Source organism: Zea mays, chromosome 2, assembly GCF_902167145.1.
Source record: "Zea mays cultivar B73 chromosome 2, Zm-B73-REFERENCE-NAM-5.0, whole genome shotgun sequence".
In the NCBI taxonomy this organism is placed as follows: Eukaryota; Viridiplantae; Streptophyta; class Magnoliopsida; order Poales; family Poaceae; genus Zea; species Zea mays.
In genome coordinates, this window is record NC_050097.1 from 210,666,939 (window position 1) to 210,682,798 (window position 15,860).

Below are 15,860 nucleotides of genomic sequence, written 5' to 3' on the forward strand. Positions count from 1 at the left end.
GGATTAAGGGTTGGAACATTTGCATTGTGAGCAGAGAGATAGCCTGCATTAACAAACATCTTTTGCGTACTAAATGTGGGATGGGAAAAGGGCAGTGTTTTGGCTAAGCGATGTTTTCAAAAAGTGTATGATGAAGGGTATTCACCCTCATCACCCTGTGAGTGGGATAATCAGGGACTCCCTAGTTTAGGGGAGGGCCTAAGGTGATGGCTCAACTGGTTTAGGTGTGAGCAGAAGGATTGTCCCCTCATATAAGGACCGGTTTGTCATCCTTCACTACCTGTACTCGTGATAAGTACAACCACTCGAGACTATGTGGACAGTCACTCAATCTAAACTCGTACGGTCCAACCCTAGAGTTATGAAGGCTGGGGAGCACCGGGAGGATAAGGAGGGGGAATGTTTTGTCCGGTTTGGGCATGGCGGTGGCCTAACTCCTTCCGGTATAACCGTTAAGGTTAGGACGTGCGAGGAAAGAAAGAGATTCGGATTCGGATCTCATTGGCCATGAGATCGTAGAGCTGGACTAGTGGGTAAAGTGTACCCCTCTGCGCAGAGTTCAAACCTATTCGAATAGTCCGTGTCCACTGGAATGGATGAGTCTGGTGTGGTATGACAATTAGTGTTTTACAACCTCCGTGAGCAGGGAAATGTGTGTGTGAGTGTGTTTTTGGAAATGAAAACGATGCCACGAGAGCAGGAAGCTCAGTGGTGGTTGACTAATGTGTTATTTCTATTTCTTTGGGAAAACCCCTAAAAGTACTGCCTTTCTCTGAGAAAAAGAAGAGTGACTTCAACTCCACCATATAAAGCATGTATGATATAGGTCCCTTTGTATTTATGGGAGCGGGATGGGCTTGCGGAATACCTAGTGTATTCATCCAGTTTTATTTATGTTTTTCAGCAGCTGAAGACTTCTTTTCTGCTATGCTTGATTGAGGGGGCTGTGTCTGCACCCAGTTCTGCCTGTGGCTTGGGCTAGTTTATCTTCTACTGCGCTTGGTATTTCTAGCTCTCTCGAGCTTGTACTCTGGTATTGTAATAACATTTATTCGAACTCTGTACTATTTGAAGTAAGGAATGTGGTTACTAGCCTCCTGGGACTAGTGATTGTATCACATTTGAGTCCCAAAGGATCGGGACGCTTCACTACTTGATGTAGACTCTTCTTTCTTCTCCTCTGTTGCCTTAAATGCGACGGGTGGCACCTCGGGTGTGGAGGTGTCGCCTTGCTCGACGATTTGTTTGGAGCCTTTGATCATCAACTCAAAGCTCACAAACTTTCCTATCACTTCCTCTGGAGACATTAACTTATATCTAGGATCACCATGAATTAATTGAACTTGAGTGGGATTACGGAAAACAAGTGATCTAAGAATAACCTTGACCATCTCATGGTCATCCCATTTGGTGCTCCCGAGGTTGCGCACTTGGTTCACCAAGGTCTTGAGCCGGTTGTACATTGCTTATGGCTCCTCTCCTTGGTTGAGGATGAATCGACCGAGCTCCCCTTGATCATCTCCCGCTTGTTGATCTTGGTCACCTCATCCCCTTCGTGCGCGGTCTTTAGTACGTCCCAAATCTTTTTGGCACTTTTTAGCCCTTGTACCTTATTATACTCCTCTCGACATAGAGAGGCGAGGAGTATAGTAGTGGCTTGGGAATCAAACTATCGGATTTGGGTGACCTCGTCCGAATCATATCCTTCATCCCCTACGAATGGTACCTGCGCTCCAAACTCAACAATGTCCCAAATGCTAGAGTGGAGTGAGGTTAGATGATGCCTCATTTTATCACTCCACATACAACAATCTTCACCATCAAAAACCGGTGGTTTGCCTAATGGGACGGAAAGTAAAGGAGTGCATTTAGAAATGTGGGGATAGCGTAGGGGGATCTTACTAAACTTCTTGCGCTCATGGCGCTTAGAAGTGACGGACGGAGCGTCGGAGCCGGAGGTGGATGGCGACGAAGAATCGGTCTCGTAGTAGACCACTTTCTTCATCTTTTTCTTCTTGTCGCCACTCCAATGTGACTTGACGCGGGGAGGTGATTCCTCCCTTCCTTTGGTGCCGGACTCCTTTGATGGATCCTTCCCGTGGCTTGTGGCCGTTTCCATCTCCCTCTTGGCGGATCCTCCCGACATCACTTCGAGTTGTTAGACTCTAATGAAGTACCGAGCTCTGATACCAATTGAAAGTCGCCTAGAGGGGGTGGATAGGCGGAAACTGAAATTTACAAACTTTAAGCACAACTACAAGTCGGGGTTAGCGTTAGAAATAAAACCGAGTCCGAAAGAGAGGGGAAAACAAATCAAACAAAGAAATAGAGCGGATGACACGGTGATTTGTTTTACCGAGGTTCAGTTCCAAAGAACCTAGTCCCCGTTGAGGTGGTCACAAAGACCGTGTCTCTTTCAACCCTTTCCCTCTCTCAAACTGTCACCTAGACCGAGTGAGCTTTCTCCTTAATCAAATGGGTCACTTAGACCCCTCACAAGGACCACCACAACTTGGTGTCTCTTGCTTTGATTACAAGTGTTTGAAGAACAAGAATGGAAGAAGAAAGCGATCCAAGAAAAAGAGCTCAAAGAGCACGAGCAAAACTCTCTCTCTAGTCACTATTTGCTTGGAGTGGATTTGGGACTTGGAGAGGCTTTGATTCTATTGAATTGTGTCTTGTATTGATTGCACTAGCTCTTGTATTGAATGAGATGTCTGAAAAACTTGGATGCTTGGAGTGGTGGTGGTTGGGGGTATTTATAGCCCCAACCACCAAACCAACCGTTGGGAAGGCTGTCTGTCGATGGGCGCACCGTACACTGTCTAGTGCGTCAGCCACGTCACCCAACCGTTAGGGTTCTGACGGTTTCGACCGTTGGAGCTCTGACATCTTGGGGCACCGGACAGTCCGGTGCCGCACCGGATAGGCACTATTCATTGTCCAGTGCGCCTTCTAGCGCTGCTCTGACTCTGCGTGAACTGTCCGCGCACTGTTCTCATTGCAGTCGACCGTTGGAGTCGACCGTTGCGCTTCTTAGTCGTTGCTCCGCTGGCACACCAGACAGTCCGGTGACCCACCGGACAGTCCGGTGAATTATAGCGGAGCGTCTTCTCGAGAAACCCGAAGGTGAAGAGTTCAGCTTGTACGGTCCCTGGGGCAACGGACACTGTCCGGTGGCACACCGGACAGTCTGGTGTGCCATACCAGGGTTCTCTTCAGTTTCTTTTGCTCCTTTCTTTTGAACCCTAACTTAGATCTTTTTATTGGTTTGTGTTGAACCTTTAGCACCTATAGAATACATAATCTAGAGCAAACTAGTTAGTACCATTATTTGTGTTGGGCATTTCAACCACCAAAATCATTTAGGAAAGGGTTTGACCATATTTCCCTTTTAGGTTTCAACATGTCATTGGGACAAATGAACAGTCGGCCCACTAACGAAGTTTTTCTTTTTCTATTTTTCTGAAACTTCTTTAAATTTTAGTTTGAATTCAGATGCGTATTTTTAAATTTGGTTTCAATGGAAATTCTTAGAATAATCCATATTATATGTAAGAAAATTGCCATCAAATTTTGTCAAAATTTACAAAATCTCTCAAATTCGAATTTGAAAACCGGTACAGTGTCCGAGCCGGCCGGCGCCGATAACCGATAAACCGGCCTGTAAACCAGTTTATCTAACGGTTTCTGGACCCTAGGATTACTGTTGATGCTCTACTATATTTGCAATGATGTAATGATTTGGCTTTGGTCGATACGATGAAATACTGTTGGAAAAGTGATCTCTTAGCTGTGGAGATGGTCTCCAACGCCCAGATCCTTGCTTGTCGTGTTTAAGGAGCATGTTACCTCTACATGCACTATGATCAGAGGTGCCCCAACAACCGAAGGTTGTGACTCCACACTGCACTAGATATAAGGAGATGACTAGCTAAACCAATTCCAAATTAATTCACCGATCTTGAGAGTGCCGGATCAGCCTGAAGGCCGTCGCCGCCTCTCTCTATATATATATCCAGGATTCTAATGCTAGGAGGTGGCATTGGTAAATTGGAGGTGAAATACTGAAATGCCACATCTGCAATCTCTATCTACAATTAACGATATCAGATGACTTGACTTTGCATTACGGTTACTCCTATCCACATTAGATTAGTAAGTATTTATGTGATTAGATTAGTTATCCTGTGGTTTAAACCTATGTTCTCTAATATTGTGGTATGGAAGACGACTGATCCAATGGTGTAGTGGACTGGCGTTTCACTTTTATGTTCTTAGCATGAGACCCTTGTACAAAGAAAATCATGGGGTCAGCAACAGGCAGGAGAATGAATATGAAATAAAGCAAAACTAGGATACACACCTTAATGATGGCATATGGCACACGTTTGGCAAGGTCGCCTTTGCCAAGGCCTATTAGTTGGTGTTCAAGCATGGGCACGCCTAAGCTTTCCAAGATCTTGCACACAATGTGGATTCTCTTTGTGTTAGGAATACACTCCAACGACATTGACAAACCACCACCGAAGATTGTGCAATCTAGGACATATCAAAGACCTTCAACAAAGTGATGAAGTTCGATTTCCTGACCATTGGTAAGGTTATCCTCGAAGATGTGTCAGAGTCGATGTTTTTATTCTGAGCTCCAAGGGCGGCCTCCCGAAAAAGGACAACTCTTTGGTAACAGTCTTCTCTGCCCTCCTTGTCTCTGACAGATTGACAATCAGGACTTAGTGACTTACAATTGGTGGGGGTACTTCTTCTTTAACATATGAAAATTCTTCGATAGGTCACTTCACCGTAGTTTTGTATCAATGGCTGTAGATTTTATGACGCATGTTTGTTCACACTGTCTCCGGTAGAATGCGTAAAATAGGGGATGTGGAACTCTAGATGACACTGTTTGACACTGTTTACAGACAGAAGTTTAAAATATGGGATAAGATAGGGGATGGGATAGAAGATCTGCTGGAGATAGCCTCATCATCTTCAGTTTTAGCATCCCCGAAGATCCCAAATAACAGGGAAATCAGTCAAAACACATCGAAGGAAATGTTCTCATCAATAGCTTCTAACGTCACCAAGATATCCTTCATCTTAGCCTGCTTGTTGGAGGGATCAAAGCCAACAAGATCATTCCCCAAGGGCCTTAGCAATGTCAATGGTGTTCTCTTTATCATTACCGCAAGAATTTGCGAGGTCCCAAGAGAATGCTCCATGGCTCCAGCTCTGGCGGTATCCGTTGCTTTAGGCAACTTCGTCACGACCACGAGGGCCTCTAAAGTTGTTTCCATTTGTTTCTTCTCTTTCTCCATGGACCATGGAGACCTTAGGCTCATCACACTTGGGTGCCAGGGAAACACTTTCTCTAGTCTTTGACTCAGGTTACTTGACTTTAACCTTGCCCTTTTCAGCAATAGAGAGGCGCTTTGCTTCTTCTTAAGGCCTCGTTCGTTTGTTCCAAATCGAAACCAAGCATGTTTTTCTTCTAGGTCCGGATCGAGTGAAACCAGGTGATTCACTGGAACCTGAGAAGGTCTGGTTTGATTTGATTTCAGAAGCTTGTAGATGTGGATTTAATCCGAGCTACTGAGGGGGTGAAAAGGGTTGGAATGACATGTTTTCAATCTGGTTTTATTTTGAGTTAGACATAGCCGAACAACTATTATTAGTTGTTTCCGGTTTCAATCCTGACCAAATATATCCGGATAGAATAGGACCGTTCCAGGCCAACCGAACGAGGCCTAACTAAACGTTCAACCTCCCTCTTCAAAATGCTCACCTAGTGCTTCCTTTTAATCCCCGCTTCATCGTTCTTTGCTAGGTTAGGGTAGTCAGGGTATTCGAAACCATAGGCTTCGAACACCCTATTTAGGCTTTGTTTGTTTGAGCTTTGTCTAAGTACTAATGTCAGAGTTATTATACTCCCTCCGTTTCTTTTTATTTGTCGCTGGATAGTGCAAAATTACACTATCCAGCGATAAATAAAAAGAAACGGAGAGAGTATAGTATGTGCTTTCTTAGTCCGGAGAAATCACTACGAAGAAGATTACTTTATCATTCCTAAAATAAACTCGAAAATATTGAGCCTTCGGCAAAGACATACTCGTGCAAGAAAACACCGTTGTAAAGTTGAGGGAATATATACAATACATAATATTGTCATAGAGAATGTTTAATACGAAGTGGCTAATAATAAACTGTGGAGTACCTCTATAGTCTATACAACGGACAGCGGAGCAGGCAGCCGCCAAAGACGACCCAGATGATGTGATCAAAGTCGCGGTCCACGCGTGCCACTTGCTAGTTGCCACAGCCCCCCGCGGCCCCGCCCAAGTACATACGCCCCCGCAGTCCGCGTGGAGTCGCATCGCATGCATCCAGTCCAGGACTCCAGGTCTAGGCGTCTAGCTCTAGCTGTAGTTGGAAGTTGGAACAGCTCGGTGCCGGTGGGCATTTTCAACCATCGTTTGCTTTACTTCACAGTTCACACTCGCCCTGTTCTAGGGTTATTATCAACCCAGTTCATCCATCACCGACCGGCGTCACCACTTGCCAGTCACCTCACCACCATGAAGAATCCTTGGCTCCTATTCCTCGCCCCCTTCCTCTTAGCCGTGTCGTCATCGCTGCCTCATACCGCCGCCGTGCCGCTGCGTTTCCCTGCCGCAGGGCGGTCGCCTGTCCAGTGCATCGGCGACGGCGTCTACGCTGCTAACAGCACCTACCAAGCCAACCTCCGCCGCGTCGCCGCCCTCCTCCTAGCCGAGGTGTCCGCCTCCCCCGGCCAGTTTTACTACACGACCCATGCCGTCGGGTACTGGCCTAACCGGTTGCTCGCCAGCTCCTTATGCCGGCGCCGCGACGTCAACGGCACCCACGTTGGCTACCCCTGCGCCGACTGCATCGCCGGGGCCTTCCTCGAAATGGAGAGAGCGTGCCCGTACCGCAGGGAGGCCTTCTATATCGATCGCAACTGCAGTGTCGAACTTGCCGAGATTCGCATCTTCGGGACTGGCGGCATCTTCCGTGAGTTCTGCTTCTGCCATGCTTCGTATATACACACCAAAAAAAAAAAAAACTTGCCAGATTTTTCAATTTTAACAGCTTTGCTTCTAGAGAACACAACCTTAGGTTTGCCATGTCACCTAAATTTGTGCCAGCTGATGAGTGACCAGTATTAAAATTTGGAGAATGGTATGGTGACACAATAACCTAAGTTAGTGAAATATTGCTATGCAAATTAGAAGAACATGTGCTTCAGGATCAGACTAGCTAATGTGTGTGAGTGTGTTCAGACTTGTTATAGTTTGTGTTAAATTCCTTTTAGCTTTGTGCTGCCAACCTTTGTGCATTTCTCGAATCCAACGTTCAGAATTCATATTCCATTTTTAAATTGAATACATGAGTTTGATCTGTTTCTTATCATGTGCCACTAATTTATCTGTGTATGGACTTGAAAATTCAACAAAGCTCCATTTATCGGGAAAAAAAACATTCAAGTGTTTCAACCCAAACAAACATAGTATAATTTAAGAAATAATGTTCATTTACATATGCGTTGGCTGAGGTCCTTGTGTGTCTCATTTCAGAACGGAACATACTGATACAAGCCATGGCTTCGGGATTGGTACTTCAAGCAATTGGATTTGCTTGGCTTTTCTTCTTGCTATTTCAAGAATGGCGCAGCCGGAAAAGAGGCAACTTGATGTAAAAACACAAGAGTTGATCCCATATCTCATTCTAAATTGACCTACTTCCTAGTTGATACACGATCCATATAAAATTTCTCGAATATAAGTCTTATTCTTCTAGAAGTAGCCAAGTAAGTAAAGGTGGTCTACTAATACAAATGCCAAATATTTCAACCTCAGTCTTATAGAGGCAAATGATTTGATTTTTTTTCATCAAAATGTCACACCACCACCATCATTTCTCTGAATTTGGAGTACACGGACAAATATATATTTACTCTGTTTCCTCTTGCACCATGCAGGCATTCCACCCCTCTTTTATCTGGAGATGAGAATGTTGGCAACATGTCTACCAAGGCGTAACGGCAAATGTTGCATACTTGCATGAAGGGATCGGATTTTCTCTCATCAAGGGAATAAAGATTAAAGAATGAATACTTGCTCTCCAAATTGCAGGCCTTCAATTCGGTCGTTTAATTTCAAGCCAGCTGAAATGTTCATTGTTTTCACACATTCTTATGTTTTCATTGGAATTTCATTCCCACTTGTCCTGTTCCTAGCTTGAAATGTACATGTGAATACAAAAAAAAAACCAAAACTTGCCACGATTGGGCAGTCGGCACTGAAACAGCAGTGTACCATATTATAATGTATATACGTAAGAACGTAACCTACTAAAATGACTACTTGTTCTCAATTGCAAGATCAAAACAGAATTACAACCTTTATTTTACCCTTGAGACATATTTGAAGCATTATGAGTGTGTGCCAGAAGACGATCGAGTTATGTGGTCAATGTCGTGGCCGGCCGGCTCCACTGTCCTGAGGTCAGTCGTCAAAGTCCTCCACCAGAGCCTGGTGACAACTGACATCTAAAAAGGCCTCCACCTGAGTCCACTAGAGCGTGATAATAATTAACTGCGTGTTTGTTTTGAGGAACGAGATAGTCATCTTCTTGCTCCGTACTTTCGCGTTTGGTTTGTGAAATCGAATGAGTTAATCCATCACATTTTATTTTTCTTAGGCTAATAGTTAGTAATAATATAAGAAATGAGTTTGTTCCATCAAATTTGTGGAATGGATTTATAATGTAATTGCCCCGCATCACATCCTCTGGAGCCATGTACGGATGTACCCATGAAACATGAAATAAATCGAGCAAAAAAGTGTTTATGAACACTGACCAAACGGGGAGTTGGTTTTGAAGCTCTACTGAGTACTGACTAGGTGCCAACGACGCGGCTGGTCTGGTGACGGCCTGCGTCTGGTCGCGCTTGAAAATCCTCGCGAGGCCGAAGTCAGAAATCTTGGGCCTCATCTTGGCGTCCAGTAGGATGTTGCTGGTTTTGAGATCACGGTGGACGACCTTGAGCTGGGTGGGGGGAGTCTTCGTGCAGCTAGGTACTGCAGGGCCCGCGCGACGCCCTTGTACCTCTGCCCCCAGTCTAGCAGCTAGCTCAGTGTCTGATGACATCGATCACAAAGGCAAATGAGGAAAACTGGAGAAGCAAATGAATGCATCGGGCTGAGGACGCTTCATCAACCAGTACCGAAAAGGATGAGGTCGAGGCTCCTGTTGTGGTTGTGGACGAAGCCAGGCAGGCGCTGCGGTGCGTCCACTTCGGCTTGCTGTGCGTGCAGCAGGACCCTGACATGTCGGCCGTCGTGTCCGTTCTCACCAGGGATAGCATGGAGCACCAGCCGCCGTCGCAGCCCGCGTTCTTCTTCGGGAGGGAACCGTACGAGTACGACCGGTCTGGTTTGGTTGGTGTCGCAGCAGAGGAAGAGGATATAATCTACATTCTGTAGCAGCTGTATGCAAAATCTAATCTTTGTAGCTTACGCTGCTTATTAGCTGCTGTCATACATTTTGGTAACAGGGTGGTAACGGTACAAATATATGTTCCCAATTTCTGGGCTCGATCCCATGGCCTGCTGGCTAGCTAACCATCCAGTGACACCGTCGACGCGGCTGCGTTGGCGCTGTTGTTCCTGACGAAGAACCCCGGCTTGGATGGAGCCTGGAGGGTGACGGTGTCGCTGCCGAGCATCATGACGACCGACGACATCACCGGCCGCGCCGCGGGGTCTGCCTGGACGCACAGCAGGCCGATGTGGACGCACCGCAGCACGTCGCCCTCCGGGAAGCTGCCGCCCATAGTGCTCGGTTCCACCAGCTGCGCCACCGTCCCGGCCTCCCAGTGCGTCCATACCTGCTCATGGACGGTCGATCTGTAGTGAGGCGTGAGCCAGCAGAGCTGCAAGGTGTGTTTTCTCGGTGTAAAAGTACTGCGCTTACTGTGGCCAAGAGGTTGCAGCCATCGTCGCTGTTCTTCCTCCCCGTGACGACCTCCAGCACCATGACGCCGAAGCTGAACGCGTCCGACCTGACGGAGTAGTTCCCCCGCATCATGTACTCCGGCGCCATGTACCCGCTGAAAAATGAACGACGAAATAACCAAGCAAAAGCTCGTGCGGTTATTCGATCAGATAGTCACGAACACTGAACTTGCATGATTGAAGCAGTTAATGGCCTCAGGCAGCTGTGTTCTTTAGCACTGACTAGGTGCCGACGACGCGGCGGGTGACGGCCTGGGTCTGGCCCCGGCCAAAGATCCTGGCCAGGCCGAAGTCCGAGATCTTGGGGTTCATGTTCTCGTCTAGCAGGACGTTGCTGGCCTTGAGGTCGCGGTGCACCACCTTGAGCTGGGAGTCCTCGTGGAGGTACTGCAGCCCCCGAGCGACTCCGTTGATGATCTTGTACCTCTGCGCCCAGTCCAGCCGTCGTCGTCCACGCTCTTCATTCTCCGTGTCTGATCGCGCGTAAAGGAAACAGCAAGCGATCAGTGTGATGGTATATGGAGACAATTCGGAGCAGGCGTTTGAGTTGAGCACACGAGCGGGCATTCGGTATCGGTACCGAATAGGATGAGGTCGAGGCTCCGGTTGGGCAGGAACTCGTAGACGAGCAGCCTCTCCTGCTGCCCCAGGCAGACGCCGATGAGCCTGACGAGGTTCCTGTGCTTCAGCTTGGCCACCAGCGCCAGCTCGTTCTTCAGCTCCTGCACCCCCTGCGACGAGCTACTGGACAGACGCTTCACCGCTATCTCCTCGCCATCCGGGAGGACACCCTAATAAATAAACACCCCAAGCATTGCGTTTCATTTCAGGTTCAGAACCATCTCATCTGGTACGTGTTTGTTCAGTGACTGCTACCTTGTACACGGCGCCAAAGCCGCCTTCGCCGAGCTTGTTGCTCTCGTCGAAATCCCCCGTGGCGGCCCGTAGGGCGGAGACGTCCATCATCATGGAGTCCACCATTTCGGTGTCCTCTGCTTCAGTGGAGTACATGGGATCTGTTGTGTACGTATAGATTGGACTTGCCATTATTTGTTTCCAGAATCCAGATCCTTCCAAGCTAAGTGTGTTTAAACAGATGACGATGCTGAAGCAACGTACTCTGGTGTTTGGCCTGTGCGATCAGTAGCCGCCGCCGCCGCCTCCGGAAGCAGAGGCAGGCCACAAGGTTCATGGCTGCTAGAGCTGGCAGCACAACTGCAATCGCCACCCAGGGCACATGGTACTTTCGCCTCCCTGTGTACTAACGATGGTATTAGCAAACGCGGGAAATACGTGTCACAAGAAATAGCTGATCTTAAATCAAACAAATTAGAAGCTCCTAATAAATCAAGGAATTACTTGCTAAAATATCGCTTTCGCTCACCTCCATCCGCCGCACGAACCCGAGAGTTCACAGCGGGCGCCGGCGCCGGCGCTCCAGAGCTTGGTGAGGCCAGCCGCACCATCGCCGGCCCGTTATAGAAGGGCTTGGTCTCGTACCTGTAGGTGCAGCTGACCGCGAGCATCCTGGCCCCGTCACGGTTCTGGAACCCGCCTAGCGACTGTGATATGAGCCCGGCGAGGCACTTGTGGCACTGCGCCGGCGTCTGGTCCGGCGTGCACTGAGCCAGAGCGTAGAGCTCGGGAAACTCCGGGTCGAAGCCGGTGTCAGCCTGGCCAGTCGCGAACCGCCGCGTGGAGTTGTACGCGGCGTAGTCGGCGGTGGCGTTCACGAGCGCGGCCAGCAGGCGTATGAACTGGCCGGGGTCAGCGGTCACGTACTGGTTGTCGCCGATGGGGTACGTGTCGATCGACGGGCCGGTGTCGTCGTCGCCGGGGAGGGTGTGCACGTCGGAGTAGTGGACCATGCAGGGATCGTAGTAGATGGTGGCAGCCTTGTCGTCGGAGCAGGCGCTGGGCAGGTCTCCGAAGGCCTCGGTCAGGCAGCTGAAGCATGTCGTGCTGTTGACGTCGCCGCGGCAAAGGGCCATGGCTGAGAGCTGCTCCGGCACGGTGCCGACGACTATGCTGGCAAAAAGGTCAGGGGATGTCGAGGCGTTCTTGGGCAGGGTGGCGGCGGCGAAGTTGAAGTGGTCTTGGTATGTGCCGTTGGCCGCGAAGCTGCTGCTGGTGCCACACGATAGCCACGGGTAACCCGCGGCTGGGGCCATGAGCAGTGCGACGGCGAGGACGACGGCCACGGGCAGCAGGTTGTGAGCCATCGTGCTTGTGTATCGAAGGAGAAATCTTGGAGGCAGGCTTTGAAGGCGAGACCGCGAGAGAGAAGCCGCAAGGCTCCGTGAGACTATAGATGGTCATTTGGTACTAACACGATGAATTAGCTCACTCACGACACGAAAAAACACGGTCCAGATACGACCCGATCCGGTTAATATAGTGCTAGTGCCTGACAAGGCACGGCTATAGTACCATGTCTGGGCCACAATCTCGACACGTAGTGCTGGCACGGGCACGACACAGTTATATTTTTTATTTAAAAATAATAGTTTACATATATTAAGTATAAAAATTCAACATAACACAATTTAAGTCTCTTATACACTAGGTTGTGTGTTCGAGTCCTCATAACTATACATTTTTTTTAAATTATACAATATACTCAGAAGTGCCACAGTGCCATCGGGCCGGCCCGACACGACTACCAGGCTGACGGGCCGTGCCTGGACCGCGGTAGCGACACGTCGACCCATATGGTATGGCACACTTCGCTAGTTGGGCCTGACGGACCGTGCCAAACACAGGCCATAGTGGGTCGGGCCGTATCGGCCTGTTTGGCCATCTATATGTGAGACTGACTGACTGACCTGGTCCTCGGGAGGCAGGCCAGGACATCCATCCATAGGAGGCCATAATGAATTGTACCATTTAAATCATAGGAGGCCATAATGAATTGTACCATTTAAATCCTGTCGGCGTTTCGAGACCGGGGGGTCCCTAAGCCGACGAGTGAATGTCGCCGCATGCCCCAGCCCAGATGGGTCGAGCGCGAGGCCGAGCGCGAAGGGGGAAAGTGAGGCGGCCGGAGACCGGCGTGAGAGAGGTGGGAATCCCGCTGCCTTCGTGTTCGTCCCGCGCCCAGGTCGGGTGCGCTTGCAGTAGGGGGTTACAAGCGTCTACGCGGGAGAGGGAGCGAGCGGCCTCACGCGAGCGCCTGTCTCGTCCTCGTCCCCGCGCGGCCAACCTTCTCTAAGAGGGCCCTGGTCCTCCCTTTTATAGGCGTAAGGAGAGGATCCAGGTGTACAATGGGGGGTATAGCGGAGTGCTACGTGTCTAGCGGAGGAGAGCTAACGCCCTAAGTACATGCCGTTGTGGCAGCCGGAGAGATTTTGGCACCCAGCTGGTGTGATGTCGTGGCCGTCGGAGGAGCGATGGAGCCTGGCAGAGGGACAGCTGTCGGAGCTGTTGAGTCCTTGCTGACGTCCTCTTGCTTCTGTAAGGGGGCTGAGAGCCGCCGTCGTCACAGAGTATGCGGGGCGCCATCATTGCCTATCTGGCGGAGCGAGCCAGATGGGACGCCGGTCTTGTCCCCCGTGGCCCGAGTCAGCTCGGGGTAGGGTGATGATGGCGCCTCCTGTCGACGTGGCTGGTCTGCGCCCTAGGTTGGACGATGTGGAAGCTCCTCCGAAGCCGAGGTCGAGTCTGTCTTCCGTGGCCGAGGTCGAGTCCGAGCCCCTGGGTCGGGCGAGGCGGAGACCGTCGGCTGAGGCCAGGGCGTAGTCCGAGCCCTGGGGTCGGGCGAAGCGGAGTTCGTCGTCTTCTGGGGCTGAGCCCGAGTCCGAGCCCTGGGTCGGGCGGAACAGAGTTCGTCGTCTTCTGGGGCTGAGCCCGAGTCCGAGCCCTGGGTCGGGCGGAGCAGAGTTCGCCGTCTTCCGGGACTTAGCCCGAGTCCGAGCCCTGGGTTGGGCGGAGCAGAGTTCGCCGTCTTCCGGGACTTAGCCCGAGTCCGAGCCCTGGGTCGGGCGGAGCGGAGTTCGCCGTCTTCCGGGACTTAGCCCGAGTCCGAGCCCTGGGTCGGGCGAAGCGGAGCTTCCTATGGTGCCTTCGGCCGGGCCTGACTGCCTGTCAGCCTCACTCTGTCAAGTGGCACCGCAGTCGGAGCGGCGCAGGCGGCGCTGTCCTTCTGTCAGGCCGGTCAGTGGAGCGGCGAAGTGACGGCGGTCACTTCGGCTCTGCCGGCTGGGGGGCGCGCGTCAGGATAAAGGTGTCAGGCCACCTTTGCATTAAATGCTCCTGCAATTTGGTCGGTCGGTGCGGCGATTTGGTCAGGGTTGCTTCTTGGCGAAGACAGGGCCTCGGGCGAGCCGGAAATATATTCGCCGCTGAAGGGGGGCCTCGGGCGAGACGGAAATCCTCCGGGGTCGGCTGCCCTTGTCCGAGGCTAGGCTCGGGCGAGGCGTGATCGAGTCCCTCGAATGGACTGATCCCTGACTTAATCGCACCCATCAGGCCTTTGCAGCTTTATGCTGATGGGGGTTACCAGATGAGAATTAGGAGCCTTGAGGGTACCCCTAATTATGGTCCCCGACAGTAGCCCCCGAGCCTCGAAGGGAGTGTTAGCACTCGCTTGGAGGCTTTCATCGCACTTTTTTGCAAGGGGACCTGAAAGGGAATTAGGCTTACACCTTGTTCCTATATAATTTTGGTGGTTGAATTGCCCAACACAAATCTTTGGACTAACTAGTTTGTTCTAGTGTATAAGTTATACAGGTGTCAAAGGTTCACAACATAGCCAATAAAATGACCAAGTGTTGGGTTCAACAAAAGGGCAAAGAGCCAACCGTAGGCCCTCTGGTCTGGGCGCACCGGACTGTCCGGTGTGCCACCGGACAGTGTCCGGTGCACCAGGGGACTCCAGCTCGAACTCGCCACCTTCGGGAATTTCCAGGGGCTCTCGCGCTATAATTCACCGGACTGTCCGGTGTACACCGGACAGTGTCCGGTGCGCCATGGAGAAGCGGCTTCAGGAACTCTTCAGCTTCGGGAAAAGCCAACGGCTCGTCCGCTATAATTCACCGGACATGTCCGGTGTGCACCGGACTGTCCGGTGTGACTCCAGCGCAACGGCTATCCCGCGCCAACGGCTACCTGCAGAGGCATTAAATGCGCCGCAGCGCGCGCAGACGTCAGGTTTGCCCATACTGGCGCACCGGACAATGAACAGGAGCTGTCCGGTGCGCCACCGGACATCAAGGGTGGCCCACAAGTCAGAACTCCAACGGTCAGATTCCAACGGCACTGATGACGTGGCAGGGGCACCGGACATGTCCGGTGTGCACCGGACTGTCCGGTGCGCCATCGAGCAGACTGGCTCCCCAACGGCCACATTTGGTGGTTGGGGCTATAAATACCCCAACCACCCCACATTCATTGCCATCCAAGTTTTCCAACTTCTAACCACTTACAAGAGCTAGGCATTCAATTCTAGACACATTCAAAGAGATCAAATCCTCTCCAATTCCACACAAAACCCTAGTGACTAGAGAGAGTGATTTGCCGTGTTCTTTTGAGCTCTTGCGCTTGGATCGCATTCTTTCTTTCTCTTTCGCTCTTGTGATCAACACTCAATTGTAACCAAGGCAAGAGGCACCGATTGTGTGGTGGCCCTTGCGGGGAAGTTTTGTTCCCGGTTGATTGAGAGGAAGGAAAGCTCACTCGGTCCGAGGGACCGTTTGAGAGAGGGAAGGGTTGAAAGAGACCCGGCCTTTGTGGCCTCCTCAACGGGGAGTAGGTTTGCAAGAACCGAACCTCGGTAAAACAAATCCACGTGTCACTCTCCTTATTTGCTTGCGATTTGTTTTGCGC

At 50.5% G+C, this 15,860-nt stretch overlaps 2 protein-coding genes across 4 annotated transcripts; one reads left to right on the forward strand and one right to left on the reverse strand.

Annotated features, from left to right (window-relative positions):
* Positions 1 to 6,509: 6,509 nt before the first annotated feature.
* On the forward strand, positions 6,510 to 8,240 carry LOC100382243 (uncharacterized). The gene is made up of 3 exons (NM_001174996.1): positions 6,510 to 7,032; positions 7,596 to 7,713; positions 8,000 to 8,240. Exons 1-3 carry the CDS (start codon positions 6,576 to 6,578, stop codon positions 8,058 to 8,060), a joined length of 636 nt encoding a protein of 211 aa, NP_001168467.1. The 5' UTR covers positions 6,510 to 6,575; the 3' UTR covers positions 8,061 to 8,240.
* A 585-nt stretch (positions 8,241 to 8,825) lies between these two features.
* On the reverse strand, positions 8,826 to 12,347 carry LOC103647730 (cysteine-rich receptor-like protein kinase 6). 3 transcript variants are annotated; one of them, XR_002267348.3, is made up of 8 exons: positions 11,422 to 12,347; positions 11,157 to 11,291; positions 10,914 to 11,053; positions 10,618 to 10,828; positions 10,261 to 10,510; positions 9,997 to 10,132; positions 9,248 to 9,910; positions 8,826 to 9,161 (listed from the first exon to the last, which is right to left on the reverse strand). XR_002267348.3 is itself a non-coding variant. In XM_008672246.4 (7 exons), the coding sequence occupies exons 1-7, from the start codon at positions 12,257 to 12,259 to the stop codon at positions 9,641 to 9,643; spliced, it is 1,980 nt and encodes a 659-aa protein (XP_008670468.1). In that variant the 5' UTR covers positions 12,260 to 12,347; the 3' UTR covers positions 8,826 to 9,640. The 3 variants fall into 3 exon arrangements, 2 of the variants coding, with proteins under 2 accessions (XP_008670468.1, XP_020404165.1); XM_008672246.4 differs by having other exon boundaries at positions 8,826 to 9,910; XM_020548576.2 differs by lacking the exon at positions 8,826 to 9,161 and having other exon boundaries at positions 9,838 to 9,929; positions 11,422 to 12,341.
* Between the last annotated feature and the right edge of the window lie 3,513 nt (positions 12,348 to 15,860).

Excerpts from the sequence above, each read along its gene's own strand:
- LOC100382243 (NM_001174996.1), top strand. The coding sequence starts at position 6,576 with ATGAAGAATCCTTGGCTCCTATTCCTCGCCCCCTTCCTCTTAGCCGTG. Across the intron at positions 7,033-7,595 it reads CGGGACTGGCGGCATCTTCC|AACGGAACATACTGATACAA; the intron begins GTGAGTTCTGCT and ends GTCTCATTTCAG. Across the intron at positions 7,714-7,999 it reads CGGAAAAGAGGCAACTTGAT|GCATTCCACCCCTCTTTTAT; the intron begins GTAAAAACACAA and ends TGCACCATGCAG.
- LOC103647730 (XM_008672246.4), bottom strand. The coding sequence starts at position 12,259 with ATGGCTCACAACCTGCTGCCCGTGGCCGTCGTCCTCGCCGTCGCACTG. Across the intron at positions 10,511-10,617 it reads CCTCGACCTCATCCTATTCG|ACACGGAGAATGAAGAGCGT; the intron begins GTACCGATACCG and ends ACGCGCGATCAG. Across the intron at positions 10,133-10,260 it reads CGCCGCGTCGTCGGCACCTA|CGGGTACATGGCGCCGGAGT; the intron begins GTCAGTGCTAAA and ends TTCATTTTTCAG.